The sequence below is a fragment of the Haliotis rubra genome, unplaced genomic scaffold, assembly GCF_003918875.1.
Source record: "Haliotis rubra isolate DU_JTF1 unplaced genomic scaffold, ASM391887v1 Scf14, whole genome shotgun sequence".
Lineage (NCBI taxonomy): Eukaryota > Metazoa > Mollusca > Gastropoda > Lepetellida > Haliotidae > Haliotis > Haliotis rubra.
The window spans coordinates 875477-894919 of record NW_025765336.1 but is presented as its reverse complement, the minus strand read 5'-3'; the positions used below and the strand labels follow the sequence as shown (position 1 = coordinate 894919).

The 19443-nt window shown below is 38.4% G+C and overlaps 1 protein-coding gene across 3 annotated transcripts in view; it reads left to right on the top strand.

The window, feature by feature from the left end:
* Positions 1-19443, top strand: part of LOC124268693 (cubilin-like) — a 58917-nt gene that overhangs the window by 21914 nt on the left and 17560 nt on the right. For 2 of the 3 annotated variants that reach the window (XM_046703685.1, XM_046703684.1), the window contains exons 5-12: positions 6563-6799; positions 7550-7642; positions 8477-8698; positions 9943-10023; positions 12138-12374; positions 12774-12878; positions 13929-14162; positions 15506-15598. In XM_046703685.1, the coding sequence (XP_046559641.1) occupies positions 6563-6799; positions 7550-7642; positions 8477-8698; positions 9943-10023; positions 12138-12374; positions 12774-12878; positions 13929-14162; positions 15506-15598 (1302 nt within the window). The remainder of the gene's footprint in view (positions 1-6562; positions 6800-7549; positions 7643-8476; positions 8699-9942; positions 10024-12137; positions 12375-12773; positions 12879-13928; positions 14163-15505; positions 15599-19443) is intronic. The other variant, XM_046703686.1, reaches the window with a different exon arrangement.

Here is a 19443-nt window from a genome sequence, read left to right as displayed (position 1 = left end):
GGATTGGATATGCCAGATGGTACTTTGACTTTCTTACACAGCTGTGGGTGAGTAACTCATGTGACAAAAACTGGTATCAAACACATGTGTGAGATAGAAGCCCATGATTGGCTATTCGATGGTGATGACTGGGGATCAGATTATGATGGACTACTTTCCTGATTAATATTCATTGGTAAGGTACTCTTGCTTCAATCGAACAGAAGAAACCTGTTACTCGTGCCAGACACCTTTACACCTACCTGCTATTTTCTCAACTGTAACATAAACAGGTATTTCTGTAATAAAATGAGTATAACGCGAATCTGTTTATTTTTAATTCCTTTCATAAAAACCTTAATTTCTAGTCATGAATACAAAATGTCTTGAGCAATCAGTGATGCCTGTGTAAACAATTATGTGAATATCGCCGTAAGAGATAAAGACCGGCGTTCCCTTTGAATGTTCAAAATGTACAACATTTACTGGTACTTTTACTGGAGAGATGCGACAAGTGCAAAAATACCTGTTTATTGTGAGATCGATTTGCCTTGTGGTTTCTTTGATGAATTGATGCAGATGACATTTTTTTCCTGAGAAAGATGATGATTCTTTCGATAAAGATCCACTTACAGCTTCGAGCTACTAATGATTATTCCAATGTTAACAAATTCACTCATGACAATTGGAACCAAATCACACTCATTAAAACAATGTAGAACATCGAATGTTTTGCAAGGGTTAATATACCATAAACAAAACGCATTTATTTATGGCTCGTGCACATGAGTTCTGTCCTGTCACATTATGAAAATACACGACTGGAAGGTGTGATACTTGTACACATGACATGTTATGATGTCTGTTGATTGCAAAATGTTATACACAAAAAATGAGCATGTATTTACAAAACCCAACATCTCTATACACACACAAAGAGCCCTGAGTGTAGCGGCAAATGAACCAGGCAATTAAAGTCTTCGTTACACTTAAGTGCACGCCCACCCGCTCTGACTGGGTTCGGTATCCCGGGTGCTTCGTTTCTAGGGAAGTAACCCCAAGTACAAAAAAAATGCACTTTTCATTTGCGATTGTACGTTTGTAATTTTGTTTATTTTTTTTTTCATCATCAGCAGTGTATATTATATGTCATGAATAAATGATAATTGTGTTTTAATTATGTTTATTTTTCTGGTTGCATCAAAGCTTTAATTACACACACTCAATAGCTTTGGTTCAGGTTTGGGGAGTTGGAGAACCTTGAACGTAAACTGATACACAAATATGCAGAGATATCCAAACAATCTTCCGATGACGACGACAACCACCAAACGATAACGATGACGTCACACGCTCAATTATTTTATGCTTGCACAATGTAAAAGCATCTAAATTTACATGGCAACCTCATCGTTTTAGAGTGTTTAGTTTCTGTGATCTTATCTATCTTATCACCTTTGGGATGAGTAGTGTTTAGGAAGCCAAGTGACGTCACTCATTCATAAACGTTGTATTGCGTATTATTGTGCAACTATGATGAGAAAATATGAAATCTGAATCTATTCGACCATTGAATGGTGTTTAAGAAACAGGTTACTGTATTCGTGTCCGTCAGATGCCATTCATCGTACAACTCTTACTTTCTAAACGTATCTAACTCGCTTTCCCTCGTGAAATACGTTATGAAACAACTAGTTGTAAGATAAATGGTATCTTATATAATTAAAGACACTCGTTTAGTTATCTGTATATGGCGAGGCCAACCTATATATATGTATATCATATTTCACATTAAAATCGCAGTGACCAGCAGTGAGAATATGACTTTTCACCTTATATTCCCATTTGTGGCTGTCACTATTGGGATAATCACTGCTGTTATGCATAGGCGGATCCAATGGGGGTGGGGGGTGGTTGTGTGCAGGGTGCGCGCCCCCTTTTTGTCCTGAAAGTTATTAAATGACCATTGAAACTCTCGTGAAAACGGGGGGGCATCCCCAGCCCTTTCCAAAGTTTGTGGTGGACCTATGATCGATATCTCACACTAAGATGATTATGAAAAGAAAGTCTTAAAAACCGCCAATCCATCTCAACAGTTAACTGTTATTTCTGAATACAACAGTCTATAACATCGCTTGGTGTGACTTGGTCCATGTCCAGGTGTTGTGCATGCACCAAAAGGTTCACAGTCAAAAGCAGGCATTGTCACTTCTCGCTCGCCTTTCGTTCTGACCAGACGCACCATCACATCGCTGCTGCGAATAGTAATAACTGGCTGCATTCTTTATAACTGGTCTTTCATCTCGGTTCTCGAGCAGTATAGACCTTTGACAATTGTTTCTAGGATTTCTCATCCCAGTGTTGCTAGTTCATAATTTCATGATAAATCAATCATTTTTGGATTAGATTTCATTTTCCATTTTCTAGTTACGTTGCCAAAATAGGGCTTCATAGTTCGCTTTCATAGTTGTCATTTTGTTTCATATAAATTTAGTTTCAGCTTACAGATGGTCAATGTGCTATTGTGTTCAGTCCATAGTTTTTTTTCCGATTTGCAATACTTTTTGTGTACCTGTTGGTTTTAAATTTATCTTGTTGACTAAGTAAGATTGTAACATGTAGAAAACATTTCATTATGGACGACCAGAAGCGTGTGGTACATTACCAGCGGCTGCATTCAGCACTAGTTAGTGCAGCCAAACAAGGCTGGGAATGTTTGAGGTTTCAGTTTTCTCTAAAGGTCGCAGAGTATCAAACAGTTCAATTTACCTGACCAAGTACCAAAGTGTGTAAAGTTTGCTTGCGATTCCGTGGCTGTCGGTCTTTATCCAGCTGATGCTCCGACATCTCGACATCCAGTTGCATGCATTGGTGATGGAAATTGTCTCCTTCGAGCCTTCTCCCAACACCTTTTGGGTCATGAAACTCACCATCTGGAATGCGGGGTGCGTATCATAAATGAACTTGTCGTGAACGAGAAGCGTGACATCAACCAGTCATCACTTGCTTCTATGTCAGGTGGGAAAGCCAAGGAAAAGCAGAACTTGTTACAGTATGTCGTTGTTACCTCAGCAGCTGATGAATCACTTGTGACTTCATCTATGCAACAAACCTTTCGGAAAGAGGTACCTAACACTGTAAACAATGGACGGTATTCCTCTCTTATACACATATACGCGGCAAACAATGCTTTTCAGCGCAAGGTCATATCGGTTTATCCCAATATTCGGAGTGTAGCAATTGATCGACAGGTCATGCACCAAACCATCACACCACGCGTTGGGGAAATAAAGACCCCACCTATCTGTATCATGTGGACCCACATGACCAGCACAGACACAGCGGAATGGAAACCTAACCATGTTGTAGCCTGTATTGAAACTGGAGAGATGGAATGTAAGTGTGCTTTGCCAGATACAGAGTTTTCCGAAGTGAAAAGTGTGAATCTTGGTAACACATGCTCATCTGATAGTGTATGGAAAAAGGCACCAGAAAAAGGCTTCACAATGTCTGGTTTCTCACAATCCGATACCAGGGATATGAAGGACAGCAGCAGTGAACCAGCTAACAAGAAGCCGAAAATGTCGGTGCCTGGCATTGATCCAGTTGAGACGAAGAGTACGTCTGTAAGGTACGAGGGCATTGAAGTTGGGGATATTGTTTCAGGGAAACTTAACCTCAGTACTTTGAGTAAAGATCAAAAGTACAAATACCTGAAACATCACTTTCATCCCACTTCAGAATATGATGGGTTTGTTTCGCAAACAAGAGCTCGACCACAACAGAAACGAGTAACACGTCTTGTATTCCAGCACAGCTGGTTGAATAAGTACAGTTGGCTAGTGTACAGTCCAGCAGCAGGTGGAGGCTTATGTAAAATGTGTGTTCTGTTTCCGAACCTGGGTGATGAGTGAAAGTGCGCAGGGTCTTTAGTAAAGTATCCTTTCACAAATTTGTCTAAAGCAACTGGGGAAAATGGTGCATTTGAGACTCACCAGAATACCTTTTTTAACAAACAAGCTGTTCTTGCGGCGTTGGGCTTCCTACGCATCTACAAAGAACCTGAAAAGTCGTTACCTTATCGGATATCTCAACAGAATAAGAGGATGTACGACTTGAACTGCCACATTCTGAAACAAAAAGTTGACACGGTGATACTCTGTGGCAGACAAGGTTTGTCTCTGAGGGGGCACAGAGATGACAGGACATCAGAACAGCCAAACAAGGGAAACTTTCTGGCCATATTAAATCTTCTGGCAGATAGAGATGACAAACTACGTCATCATTTAGAGTTTGGCAGAAGAAACACCCAATATGCCAGCAAAACAGTTCAAAATGAACTCATTGAAGTAGTTGGTGACCACATTCGCTCAGAGGTGGTCACTCAGCTTCAAAAAGAAGGGGCTGTGTTTTCTGTGATTGCAGATTAAGTCACAGATACGTTTTCCAATGTTGAGGTTCTTGGTCTTTGTCTGAGATATGTTGATCAAAATACAATGACTATCAAAGAGTCTTTCTTTGATTATGTACATTTAGAAAGAACAACAGGTCAGCAAATTGCAGAGGCTATCTTATAGTCACTGAAAGACCAAGGCATTGATATCACCAAGTGTCGAGGACAAAGCTATGATGGTGCATCCTGCATGTCTTCATCTCGAGTTGGCGTTCAGGCTCATGCAAAAACATTGGCACCTACTGCTTTGTACACACATTGCAACAGCCATGTTCTAAATCTGAGTATTGCGGCTTCATGCAAAATCCCTCCAATCCGAAACATGATGGACAACATCAACCAAGTTTTTATTTTCTTGACAATTCACCAAAACGCCAGAGGTTTTTAGAGAGAGTTCTGAACGCGTTTTGCACTGATACGAAAAGAACTTGTCTTTTGGGATTTTGCAAGACTAGATGCGTTGAGAGGCATGTGTGCTTTGACGTCTTTCAAACGTTGTATAGCCACATGTGCACATGTTTTGAGGCCATCCTGTATCCTCGAAACAATGGAGACATTTATCGTGATGAGAACTGGGCATGGGACAAAGAGACAACCATAAAAGCACAAGGGCTTTTGACCATTCTGAGAGATTCGCAGCACATCATGGCGTTTGTGGTGGCCCATAATGCACTTGAAGTTGTTAAACCACTGGCAGTCAAACTTCAAAAAGGGACAATGACATCTGCATGGCTTACAAACTTATTGACGAAAGGGTATCAATGTTCAAAACCATTAGGGCTGATGTGGATCAAAGGAGTCATGATTGGTATGTGGAAGCTTGTGCTATTGCAGAACAGCTTGATGCTGAAATACGTCTTCCTCGGATTGTGAAGAGGATGACACAGAAAGCGAATGCAACATCCCAATCTCCCGAAGAACACTTCAAGCTCAATATGATCATTCCTTTCCTTGACCACCTGCAAGAAGAGATGAACACAAGGTTCAGTGCAGAGAACCGTCCTAGAATTGAACTGTTTGGTCGTCTGCCATGTGCGGTTGTCCAGCAACCAGATCTACTACAGGTGGAAGCAAACCTAATGTTCTGGGAGAATGATTTGCCAATGGTGTCTTCTCTTCTGGCAGAACTCCGAAGTTGGCGTCTTCATTGGTTGTCACAGGAATACCACCCTGAAGGTGCAATCGAAAGCTTGAAATCTGCTGATGAGGATGTTTTCCCTAACATCCGTAAGCTGCTCACAATTGCCGTTACACTTCCAGTTACAGGCACTGAAGCAGAAAGGACATTTTCCAGCCTTAAAAGGCTGAATATGCATCTGAGGAGTACCATGGGTCAGGAGCGCTTGACTGGACTGACACTGATCCACCTGAACCAGGACAAGAAAATAGTTTCTGATGAGATAGTTCACAAATATTTGAAAAAAGCATCGAAGACGTATGTTTGAGAAATGCATCCTCTATCAGTAGTTTTCTGTGACACAAGTCTTAGTGTAGAGGTAACATACAAGTAACTAATTAATGCATCTGACTGTAACAAACTGTAACACAGCCAAGTCTGTGAAGAGTGTCTGTGTGTTTGAAAGGTAATTTTAGGTAAACAAAATGAAAACCGAGTTTTTACGAGTTGAGTTAACTCTTATGCAGATTAATGTCTGCAACTAACCACTGGGTCACAAAGCCACAAGAGGCGGCGTGGAAGGCTGTGTATATTTGCCACCTTATCCCAAACACACATTCTAAGCTTGCCATTTGGTCTCGGGCAAAAAGGAACTATGCACCCCCCCTTTTTCAAAAAGCAGTATCCGCCCCTGTTATGTTATATTACCATTGTATTGGTACTGCCATGGACATCTGTACTGAAACAATGTTGCACTGTTTATGTAATTGCTTTACAGTAATGCATATTTGGTAAACTTATTTACTTTTAGAATACAGTTGTTAACTGTATAACATTGCTTAATTTGTTCTTGTGCCTTCACGCTGAGTTCTTTTCGTGCAGATTCGTGATTAACTTATTGTTTTAACATGTGATGTTGGGATACTAATGTATTTTGGTAATTCTTTATGTGAGAACCTTCAGGAAATGCTTATGCCACAGGTGGTCATGGTACTGTTTTCTTCCATTGTCAGATCAGTGTACGACAACGTTGACCGCCAGTGAGGGTTATATAACCAGTCCTGGCTACCCTAGCAACTACACGAACAACCTCAACTGCACTTACGTCATCACGGGTGATGAATATGAACAGAACATCACCATAGACCTGGTTGATCTAGACCTTGAACTGAGGTCTAACTGTCCCTACGACTGGCTCATTGTAGACGGTGGTCCAAAACTGTGCAACCACACAACGTTCCATAAGACTTGTAAGCATTGAATCTTTTTGAAAAGACAAACACAGAGTGTTCATTAAAAGGATGATTCGTTTTATGCCCGGTCTGCATGATCCCCTTTTGTGACCTATCTGTCTGTCATACGTGTGTAAAATTCACGTGAGTCGATTTTATGACACGCCCATTTGATACGTCTGTATGATAAGTCCTAAAATCTGTGTATTATCTGTCTGATAACCTATACATTGTCAGTCCCTGTGATCCTTTTGTCTGGTCCGTCCAAATGGTCCATCCATGTGATCCTATATTATGACCCATACAAGTAATTCATGAGTTTGATCCGTCTGTGTGACAAATATATGTGGTCGTGTGATCCGTCTGTGTGACACATGCACATGATCTGTGGATGTGGCACATCTGCATGATATATCTGTGTCTGTGTGATCAGTCAGTCTGTTACGTTCGTGTCATACTTGTGCATGATCCGTTTTTTATGAAAATCATACCTGCTTGGTTGATCTTAGTCCTCAAATGACGAGTGCGAAAAGAAATTGACAGCGATTTTTTTACCACAGTAGGGAGGAGCAGTTTTCGCATCTCACGTTTTGCCACTGACAAATGTACTTGAACCTACAAGACCTTGTGCCCTTTACCAGTGCAGAATAACTCCGAAATATGTACACATAAATGCGATAAATAGGTGGGATACGACATATATGCGATATTACCATGCATATAGCATCAACTTCATCAACGGTAATCGTAAAAACGCTTTTGTTTCAGATGTATTTCAAAATACATCCGTCATCACGTTCATAAGTGATGGAAGCAATACCGGAAGAGGATTTAAGATGCGATATTCTATTGGCGTGGACGGTATACTATATCATGGATCTGATAGACATTATTCATTAGTAACAATCATTGATTGTCTTTTCTGATTTTCCATAACAATTACAAGCATTTCACTGGGTATATTTTCAATGAAGCGCACAAGCTCGGATGCAAATGGCAGCTTATTTGTACCTACATTATGCCTGTATTAACTGAATATTTACTGTGTATGCTGTATTGTGTTACTAAATATGCTGGCCTTATGCCTTATGAAAAGGTTAATGATTAAACGTGAAATGAATTACGGCTAAACCAATTCTTTGTGTTAGAAATATCTTTCTGTTTATGTCTCTATAATTTTTGTATTTTGGTTCAGAGAAATGAAAGAGCTTGGCTTACAAACCTAAACACTAAAGTAAAATTTGATTCGATTATATTTGAAAAAGACATTCACCTAAACGCTTAAAGGAAAGAAAAAACCTCACTCATATATTTTTCGTCATCGTGAAATGTTTTTGAGAACAGTCAAACAACCGAAAACTTTTAGTTAGCAATGAAAACAGTGAGGTTTTGGAACCTGAACTGATAAGTAAGCTTTGTGATATAATAGCTATGAAAAACACATCAGAGGGGAATTGTGTTCGATTCCAACGATTGTTAACTGCCTATAACGGTTAAAAAAACACAATTAACGTTAAACAATATAATGAATGTTGTTTATCCTTCATTTTTTGTCATCGTCTTTATTGTAGTATATCGCTCTTCTTTGATATAAATATTGTGAATAACTATAGTTGCAAGTAATGCCGTGTGATTGCTGATTTTTGACATAGCGAGTGGAAGACGATCGGCAGCCATTTAAACCCCATGTTGCAGATACCTGTTTCTCCACCCACTTCATGACATCTGGACAGATATCGACTACCAACAAATGCACCTCAAACTGCACTAACACCATCGTAGGTAATGGGAAGTTGCAAACACTATCCTTGGACTTCGTCTCTCTCAACTTCACGACCAGCCCTAACTGTGATGCTGGATGGTTAACCATTGATGGCGGGCCAAAAATATGCACTTCAACACCTTTCAAAACCAAATGTAAGCTGAAACACTGAAGTTGTCTATTTGATTCTTTTTGACAAAACTTAACTTATTTTGCTCTTTTTCTGCAGGTTCAGATGTGACTTTTTAAACGAATCGATACATCTGGAAGTGTGATTAATTGTTATTTGAGATAACAAATTTCAAATACGCAAAGAGGATTGATCAGTAGGCAAACTACATAGTTTAAAAGAGTAGGACAACTACCTGTTTAGGACTTCTCTGAGACAATCGATATCTTTTGCACCAAACATTGATGAATGAACAGCAAGCACTGTCTACCCAAGTGTTGTTAACTGACTCGCAAACTATTGTATAATGTCATCTAAGAGGTGGTTTCCAGAAGAGTGAATGTTTATGTAAACATAACTGCAAATCAAACGTTACTTTATTGAAAAGAATATATCAGCTTTCTATTTTCAGAATTCATATAGTGTACTCCAATATCATCATAGATGAGGAATAACTAATTGCCTTTTTGTATAACATAATATAATACAATTCTATTTATGAAAAAATGCAAGTTCTACTCACCATGTCAATTTTCCTTCCCTCGTAAGGGGCAAAATATCTGCAATTAAATTCAATCGATATATTTATTCCTAGAAATTATAATCTCTATACTTGACAGGAGAACATCGTATCCGTGATGAACGTGTTAAGGTGTACGTAGACTGCATGTCCATTACGTATTTATCAAGACCCCATTTCCATTAAGGTGGTTAGCTTTAGGTTAGTGTGCATGTGGGATCTGTTACATGCCTAAGTCGCATAGCAGCAGTACTGCTAGGTGGAACAGTCTCATGCAACTGATACTTCCACGCGCTAATGAACATCCACTGATATCGTTGATCATTGACTATCTGCTGTGTAGAGACTACCACACGAGTGTGTCTTGGCATTGTAAATATAGTTTATTAATGATAAACATCTCACATAATAAACAAATACATAGTTTTTGTTCCTACAGTAGGATATGTACGAAAATAACACATAATCACGAAACGGCCTTGATCACAAATATTATGTCATTCTTAAATTATTTCATCATTTGATTAAAAACACAATAAAGAATATATACGAATCTTAAGGGACACCCGGGAGCACAGAGAATATATGGAATATGTACCCATGTACTGCAGCACGTCGTTAGACAGCTTTCAAACCAAAAGAGGACCTTTGTACCCTATCCAATCGAGTCAAAGGTGCAAATATAATTCACCAAACATTTCCTGTTTCAGATGCATTTTTTGGCAGTGTTGATATTGTGACCCACGGTGGAGACTCCTGTGGTGGCTTCGTTGTCAACTACGCTCTTCAAGGTAGAGTCTGTTCAAACACACACTTCTTGTAAGAAATGAAAACGAAATAAGATCAAAGCCAGTATAAAGGTTAGTTGGGGGACATAATAAGGCGAGGAATGAAGATAATATTTTGGACATTTTGTATGAATTCCTACAAACTTATCTAAGTTCTATGGATAGTCAACTTCTTTACTGCAATGAGTGCGACGTTTAGGTGTAGGTACTAACACCGTTATCAAGCAAGTGATACAAAGAGTTGTAACATGGAGAATACATACTTAGTTGCATAGTGTGTATATACAATTGACAAGGTTGATATACATTGGATTGCTAATTAGTGATTTGAGCAGAGTAGGTTGATGTACAGAGTGATAGTGATTAAAACAATATGCAGAATGAGTTCATACAATAGATGAGTTGACGTACACTGAGATGGATATCGTGAGTTGAAGAGAGTAGGTTGATGTACACATTGATTGGTTGTGATTACAATACCCAAAAGGGAGCATAGAAGCCAGTTGGACGAGGTATGGGTGGATATTATTATTATTCATTATAGGATATTTATATAGCGCACATATCCACGCACTAGTGCATGCTCAAGGCGCTGGATAACTTTTGATCATTAATTAGGTGGTGATAAGCTGAGGAGATAAAATAACCTTGATCCCGGTTTATGGTGGGCTTGAAGCGTTGGATTTAATGGCTGAAAGAAGTTTCCTAATCTTGTAGTCTGATCGGTTGGTGTCCAGGATGTGGATGTTGTCCCAAAGGATGGCATGGTCAGGGTTGGCTTGGGTGTGGTCGGCTATGGCGGATTTGGAGTCTTTTTTCTGGACTGAAGATTTGTGTTCTTTAATTCGTAGTGGGAGAGGACGGGACGTTTCACCTATGTTAGAGTCTCCAAATTGCCAATGTGGAGCCACTCTTGTCTGCCACCCCCACCCCACCTCCTAACACGACCCTAGGTAGAAAATGTGAGTCTTATAATAGAAAAAATGGGATTTAAAGTCCATTTATCGCGGAGGATCTTGCTTGTGTTTGAGGCGATCTGTTTAAGCTCTAATTTTACTGTAAATGCGACCGCACAAGAGCTCTATTGGTGGTAAATCTGGTCATTGTGTTTAGTCAAGATGTTGCATGACTGTTGTGTTATCTTGCTATAACGGGTCCAGTTCTGAGAAACTGGTCTATTTAATGCTGTCAAGTTATGTTTCTTTCCAAAATCACCATATCGAACCTTAACTTGGCTGTAGATGTGGCATTGAATAGGTTCTTGCTGTTGCATGCACTTAGCTATTGCTGCTGCATTGACATGGCTACAGATGTTGCACCGAGTTGTCCAGTGATGGATGTTGCATTGACTTGGCTAGTGATTTTGCATCCCAACTGTGCAATGACACAACATTGACTTGGCTAATGAGGTTGCATGGAGATGCTATTTTTGCTGCACGGACCTGACTTATGATGCTTTATTGAGTTGGCTACTGATACTGCATTGGTGGATAATCGATAATGATATGGCATTGGCTTGAAAAATTATGTTACATGTACATGGCTGATCATGCTGCATTGAGTTGGCTAATGATGCTGCACGGATATGTGCGTAATTCTTCTTTGGGTGATGATGGCAGGAGGTGTGCCACTTTGTTTACCTATAACATGCAATTTGCGTGATGAATATTTTCCATGACAGCCAAACCACACATTTTGCAAGGTGGTAATGCATTGCTGCTTGATGTACAATACCAGCTGTTTGTTCTCTGTGTTGATCTTGGCATGTTGTAGCTCAATATGAACGGTCTCCAATCTCTCTCTCTCTAGATAATGTTACATTATATAAGAATATATAAATATATGTATATAAGATGATATATCTATCATATCATATACAGACTGTAAGCCCCTTATTCTAGTGTTCTTTGTTCGTTGGCTCCATTCTTAAACATGAAAATGGGATAAAGGTATCATATCAAAAGAATCTGTACATCCTCAGATATTAACATCACAATTCAGTATCAGTGCATTTGAGTCATCACTATGTTGTAAGCACAATTCATATATTATGATGATTATGCAGAAAATGTTTTTGCACCCAAAGTGGTCATATTCATGTTTTCTATCATTGCCAGGCAACTGCAAGGCGACGTTGACCGCCAGTGAGGGTGTTATTACCAGTACAGGATACACTGGTCTCCACACCAACTACCTCAGCTGCACGTACGTCATCATGGGTGCTGGGCAGGCACAGATTATCTCCATTGACATGTTGGAGATGGACCTGGAAGAAACTTCGGACTGTCACTCGAACTGGCTCATTATGGACGATGGTCCCAAACTGTGCGAACACACAACTTTCCATAAAAAATGTAAGCTCTCAATCTGTTCGAAAAGACATACAAGGAGAAAATAGTTATATGCTCTGTATGATCTGTTTGAGTGGTCTGTCTGTGTGGCATGTGCCAGTAATATCGCTATGCGATCTGTCTGTGTTATATGTTTAAACGATTTGTGTATTTGTGTACGACAGCCGTAGACAGCTTTAACTTCCAATTCGTTTTGCCTCAAGCAAACATCCAGGCAGCCGAAAGTAAGATACTCGAATTTTTACCAACAATATGTATGCTCACGATGCTGTTGCCAACATTATGTATGCTCACGATGGTGTAACCAACATTATGTATGCTCACGATGCTGTAACAAACATTATGTATGCTCACGATGCTGTTGCTAATACAATGTCATCAACGACAACATTTTCGTTTCAGATGTCATTCGAGACAGATTCATCATAATGTTTGGTAATGAATATAGCAGCAGCAACAGGAGAGGGTTTAAGATGCATTATTCTGTTGGCGGCGTGGACTCAAACGGTACTCTATGGCCTTACGAAACATATATCACTGTTTAAATAGGCATTCCCTATAATACGTTATCGTCTTCTCTGTTCCCCCTAACACTCACATCTTTTTTCACTGCTTGGTGAACATAGGCACACCTTTAACAAAGTCACTTGTGTCAGAAGACACCATACTGGCAACACCTGCATTGATAGCTGCACCCATATTGATGGTTATAAAACAAGCTATTAGTGCTGTTTTGGTCGGAAGTGAAAACAGTTAAACTTGTTGAAACCTGAAATGAGAATTAATTTTAATGACATTTTAGAAATAAAAGATAAATGAGCCTAGAAGTTCGTCTTTTCAGTTAATAGTTCCTCATATGTATATGACGTGACAAGTTCCTCTTTTGAACTTCAAGAGGAATCAGATTTGTGCAAATATGTGCAGGGTTGTCAATATCACTGCCATTGGATTGATTCACTATGATAAACAATTGTTTTCCGCAAAAACGATTGTTTAGCATGTGTAAAGATTGAACATGAAGAAGAATACATATGTATTATTCAACTATCGTCCCTTATTTTCCCCTTTTTAAACGTGGTATTTTTGTTATGTTACATTTCGGCTAAATTATCCTACAATCGCCAGCGGCTGAAGGGATTGTGTAAATCCAGCTAGGCTCAATGCAGTAGCAAAATTAAGTCCCCATGGTTCCTAGTGTGGTGATCTACCTTCAGATGCTGGCGATCTATAGCCCGTGTTTTATATTGTATTGTCTTTTTTAATTACACTGTTTTAGTTTTACATGCTAGTTTTATGTTCATATCTGTGATACTCTAGTATTTTTACTGTCCATCGTCGACAGGTTTAACTCTTCACAATGTTATCATTTTTGTATTATATAAATTGTTTTCGTCACGAAATGGCTGAGATATTGCCGATGTGACGTTAAATATTAACTCACTCACTATTTTCCCCTTTTGACGTCAATACAGTTATAACATTGTAATTTCGGCCGATGTTGTTTGATGAGATGGCGAAATGACTGACGAATGGCATGCATTTGAAACATTGTTGCAGATACCTGCACTTCCAACCACCTAACGACATCTGGACAGATATCGACGCCGTGCTCCTCCTGCAACTGCACCTACAACAGATGCACCAACACCATCATAGGCAGCGGGAAGCAGCAAACTCTTACCTTGGACATCGTCTCTCTCAACTTCACGACCAGCCCTAACTGTGATGCAGAGTGGTTAACCATAGATGGCGGACCAAAAATATGCACTCCGACACCCTTTACTTTAATATGTAAGCTGAAACACTAATGTTGTGACATTTTTTTATTTTCCTTTCTTTCTCAGAGGTAAATGTTCAAAGGAATATATTTCAAAGTCTGACCAGTTGTAACGTTATTTGCGATACCAGTGCTTTAAACAAAATAGTATTTAAAAAACGAAAAGTCGAGTGTTCAATTGTCCAACACATGTTTTTTGCAATATTGTAGCGTGACTACTTAAAGTAAGCTCTGTGCATCTATATAGTGCTTTCTTACAGACGAACTATAAATAAGTGGCTGTTCCCCGACATTTGAATGTTCATGTAAACAGTCATGCCTGATAATCTTCTCTCACATGGGGCTCACGTTTTACATTTCTTTGCCAAAGCTACATTTGAAAGCAATGTGTCTCTAAATTCGATTTTCAAAAAACTACGTCATCTTAAAAAGTGATTATTACTCCCATTTGTTTCCATATCAAATTATATACATTTGGACAAAAATTATACGGTTTAAATTCTCAGTAAAAAGTACCAACAGTTTTTATTTTCAATATGATTCTTTTTTAGTTAGATTTAAATATAACTTTCCAAATTTGGGACAACTTTGCCACTACCAAAACTATGCACATATTAAATACAAAACATGTACACACCAATACAGACACAGTAATTAGTGAAATGAATACATATATACACGTGTCACGTCAGTGGTTTCGGCATGGGCGAACAGCATGGAGCACGTGAATTTCAAAAACTGTTGTCGATTTGGGAAGTTTATTTGTTTGACGTTTGATCGTTGCAAAAATGAAACGGACAGAAAAATGCACACCACGCTACGACTCATGACAGCACAACGTCATGAGTTGGAATGGTCCGTGGAGCAGTATCTCAACAACAGCTGGCTGCATACTTCCACTGGCACAGAAACACCATTTCAGCACTGTTGAGACCATTAATCGGGATACGACTACATCGGTTTTTAAATTGCGACCGTATATGTCGGAAATTTATAGCATTGACCAATCGGAACTCGTGTGACATACGAAGTTGAATTAAAATATAGGAATAGTGGCAATTCTTTTTCTTCAGTGTTGTGGCCCAGGACTGACATTCCAACAAGCGAACGCACTGGACTAACTATCTAAGCATATACCCTGTATTACCGTACATATACATCGTTATAAACTGTTATGATATCTCTCAAGATGGTTCCCGCCGTGATGATGCTGGAATATTGCTAAAAGCGGCGTAAAACCAAACTCAGTCAGTCAGACTTAAGAGGGAGTCCTCTGTGTAATTTAAACGTCATTAGTGTATAAAGCGTATGGGCCTTAATCAAACAAATATAATAAAACAAACGTTTCCTGTTTCAGATCCTTTTTGGGGCAGCGTAGATATTGTGACCAGTAATGGAAATCGATCAGTGGACACTTGTCCTGGCTTCGTTGTCAACTACTTTGTTCAAGGTAGAGTTTGTTTACGTGGTTTCAAAAACATGTTTCTATGACATATGTTAGATTTGGATTACACTTTCTCAGTAAAGTACAGATTCTAGTACCTGTTGAGGTTTTGAGTCACTTCCGGGATTAGAACCCAGAGAGTACGGCACCTAATCGCCAGCACACAAAGTCAGGGATCTAACCTCACATCAACCGCGGCCTCCACAAAAACAGCCGGTCGTTCAGATAGCGTACTTTGTGTACCAACTGACAAGTGTAAATTGGCACAGATTCCATTGCCGAAGATGTGAATGCACAATGCTTTTAGAAAGTGGTCGCATCGAATGTTATATTTGGGATCATACCTTTTCAGTTAAGTACAGATTCTAGTACTTTTTGGGAAAGGGGGTGTGATCGTGGTGATGCCCATCTTGGATTTGACCCAACAATTTCTGAGAAAGGCACCTAATGTGCAGAAAACGGAAATGTACAAATACTGCATGTAAAATTATATTTACAGATAATCGTCGATGTATATTTATCATGTGTCGCTGGAATGAAAATTTAGTAATTCGGAACAGTGATAAGTCAAAACAGTATTGTGAAAACATGAAAAGTGAAAGTTCAACGGATTTATTTAATAAGTTTATTGACATGTTACATGTTGATACTGATAAAGCATTGGCCATTTTACAGTGTATATTTCAAACTTGTGGAGGTGAAATGAAAAATTTAATGTATTCAACCGAAATCTATCCCTGTTAAACGACAGCCCGACTGGTTTGATAAACAATGTCGTATTCTCAAGAGAGAAAACTACAGACGTTTATATATATTTAGAAGACTAAAGAGAACTATAACCGGTATAAGTGCAGCAGAAACAACTTTAAATATACCTGTAGAGCCAAGAAAGAACGCTATACACATTCAATAACTCCAGCTATTCATGCTGCAGCAAGCTCTAGTGACTGTACAGTGTTTAGGCGTATTGTGAAAAAGTATATTACAAGTCGTTCATCTGAGTCTGTTATCTCCCCTTCAGTATGGGCTGATTATTTCAAGAATGTGTTACCTCCTACACACCCTGATGATAGCGGTATTGCAGAGGACACTAAAGCATATCTACACAATCATGACTGTAATACATGTGCAGAATGTTGTGTTGAAGATGATATTCTCTCAATAGATTTTAACGAGCAGAATGTTGTGTTGAAGATGATATTCTCTCAATAGACTTTGACGAGCAGAATGTTGTGTTGAAGATGATATTCTCTCAATAGACTTTAACGAGCAGAATGTGGTGTTGAAGATGATATTCTCTCAATAGACTTGAACGAGCAGAATGTTGTGTTGAAGATGATATTCTCTCAATAGACTTTGACCAGCAGGATGTTATTCATGCCATAAGAAATTTGAAATGTAACAAATCTCCGGGTGATGATGGTACCCCAGCAGTTTGTTTTAGAACTGCTGAAGGTGTCCTTGTGCCATATTTAGTTATACTCTTTAATAAGGTATTACACACTGGATATTACCCTACATCTTGGTCTACTGGTATCATTATGCCACTACATAAGAAAGGCAGTAAGTGTAATACAAATAATTTTAGAGGAATTTCCTTATTAAATGTGATAAGCAAACTTTTTTCCACAGCTTTAAATAAAAGATGGGAACATTATTTAGAATTTTATGAACTAGTTGGTGAATACCAGGAGGCTCTAAGAAGGATCACTTGACTGTTGACAGTATTTTCATTCTTCAGGCTATTGTTCAGAAATCTATAACTTTTAAAGGTGGTAAGCTTTATGTTACTTTCATAGATTTTCACAGGTAAAAAAATTACTATATGTTCTTTTACAAAACGGATTCCACGGTACATTTTTTACTTTGATACAAAATATGTGCGCAAATGTTAAAGGGCAAGTTTACACAAAAATTAACCTTTTTGTGTTGCACTTGTTCATCATAAAAAGTGTATGTCAAGAACTTTTATAGCCAAAACAGTACAGATATCAAAAGTAACGTTATATCGGTTCAAATTTTCCACATTAACCGAGAGTTCTATATCCACAATAAACACACCATGTCCCTTGGAAATGACGTCATTGGTGCCAAACCGATAAACGAATGACGTTGTTAGACCCATTTCACGTGGTGCAGGTATAGGAGTGGTTCTAGTGTCTCGATGCGCAGGCTACTGTTTTAATCCAGTTGTTGCCTGGTCGTCAGCTGGTTATAAGGTCAGTTCCACACTGTGATGACGTTGCAGTTTGAAAAAAAACGTATACATTGTACAAACAGTGTTACCACGTATACCAACTTGTACAACATTCAACCTGTGTCGGTCCTCTTTCGTCCGTATCGTTTTTCACAAAAAATAGAACGTTTATGCACAACATCTAGCTTGACATCGGTGAATGTGTCTGCATTCTACGTTTGTTACTTAATTCCTACATAATCGTACAATATATGCCCCACCTCTTCCACTCTTCCCACCTATCGATACCATATCCAAATACATCACGAAGATAAATGCAATTGGCAGTTTTTAATTCTGTTTGAAATTCGATTTTCTATGACATCATCCGCTCATTGTAAGGCCAATATACTGAAACTTACATGCATCGTAAATCTGGCCAGTTTTGACACATTACGAAATCCCTCTTCACTGTGTTTTGCGTAATTTATAGTATGTCTTAATTCAAACATCAAATTTTGCTGGGAGAATTTAAATTAAAAGAAAAAAAAGAAAAAACGTATCATTGGTATTTTTGTTGTTGTCGTTTGATTGTACCACCAATGCTCATTCTGAAACATTGTACCGATAATCGATAAGAATATTTTGATCACAAGGAATAAATATTTCAATGTCGAAACATTGAAGGATCTTTTAAGTAATGTTAATTATCATTTAATAATTGAATTTTTTAAAGGAAATATAATTATTAGATACATTTTGAATAATATGTTTTGTGAACAGATAAGTGGTATTTTAAACATGGTAGTATAAATTAGCAACTGCGATTGTTAGTGGCTGTACACGCAAAGGGGGTTAATGCATTGTAAAATTATTGTCCTCCTGAGAGGGTACGTAAGTCCCAAAACTTTCAAAGTTAAATTTACGCTTACCAGATCTTTAAACGTAGTATTTTTGTTATTTTAAAATTCGACTAACTTTTCTTACCATCGCCAGCAGCTGAAGGGATGGTGTAAGTCCAACTAGGGTCCATGCAGGTAGCAAAGGCACTGTAAGTCCCCATGGTCCCTAGTATATATGGTGATCTACTTTCAGTTGTTGGCGATCTATATATTTATTTATTATATATTTATATCGTACTCTCTCGTAATAGTATTTTAGATTTAATTACTAGTTTTAAATACATATCTGTGATAGTCTAGTTAGTGTTACTGTCCTTTGTCGACAGCTATTTTAAAATTGATTACCTTGTTTTGATCGCTATATGGCTGTAATATTGCCGATGCGATGTAAACTTTTAACTCACTCACTGAGAATATTTTGGAAAATACGCACAGTGTCAGAGTGAATTTTCAGAGTGGTTATAAAATCTCGTCACACTTACAAACTAACACGAATGCCTGAATTCCTCATACAGTTTAAAATAAAATGAAAAATGGTCTTTGTCACCAATACCAAGTGTTTCAGTGAACTCTTAACGAAATATATGAGATGCCGCGCTGAGAAAGGACCACTTGTTTGAAATGTAAACAAAGTCAATCTCAGATTTCACTCTGTGTATCTGTTCGCCTACTTTTGTTGCATCTACTTGCTCATTAGTTTGAGACCATGCATGGGAAAGGTATCGTAGCAAGCGATAGTTAAATAAAATAGGAGTAGCCTCTTCCAATGATTT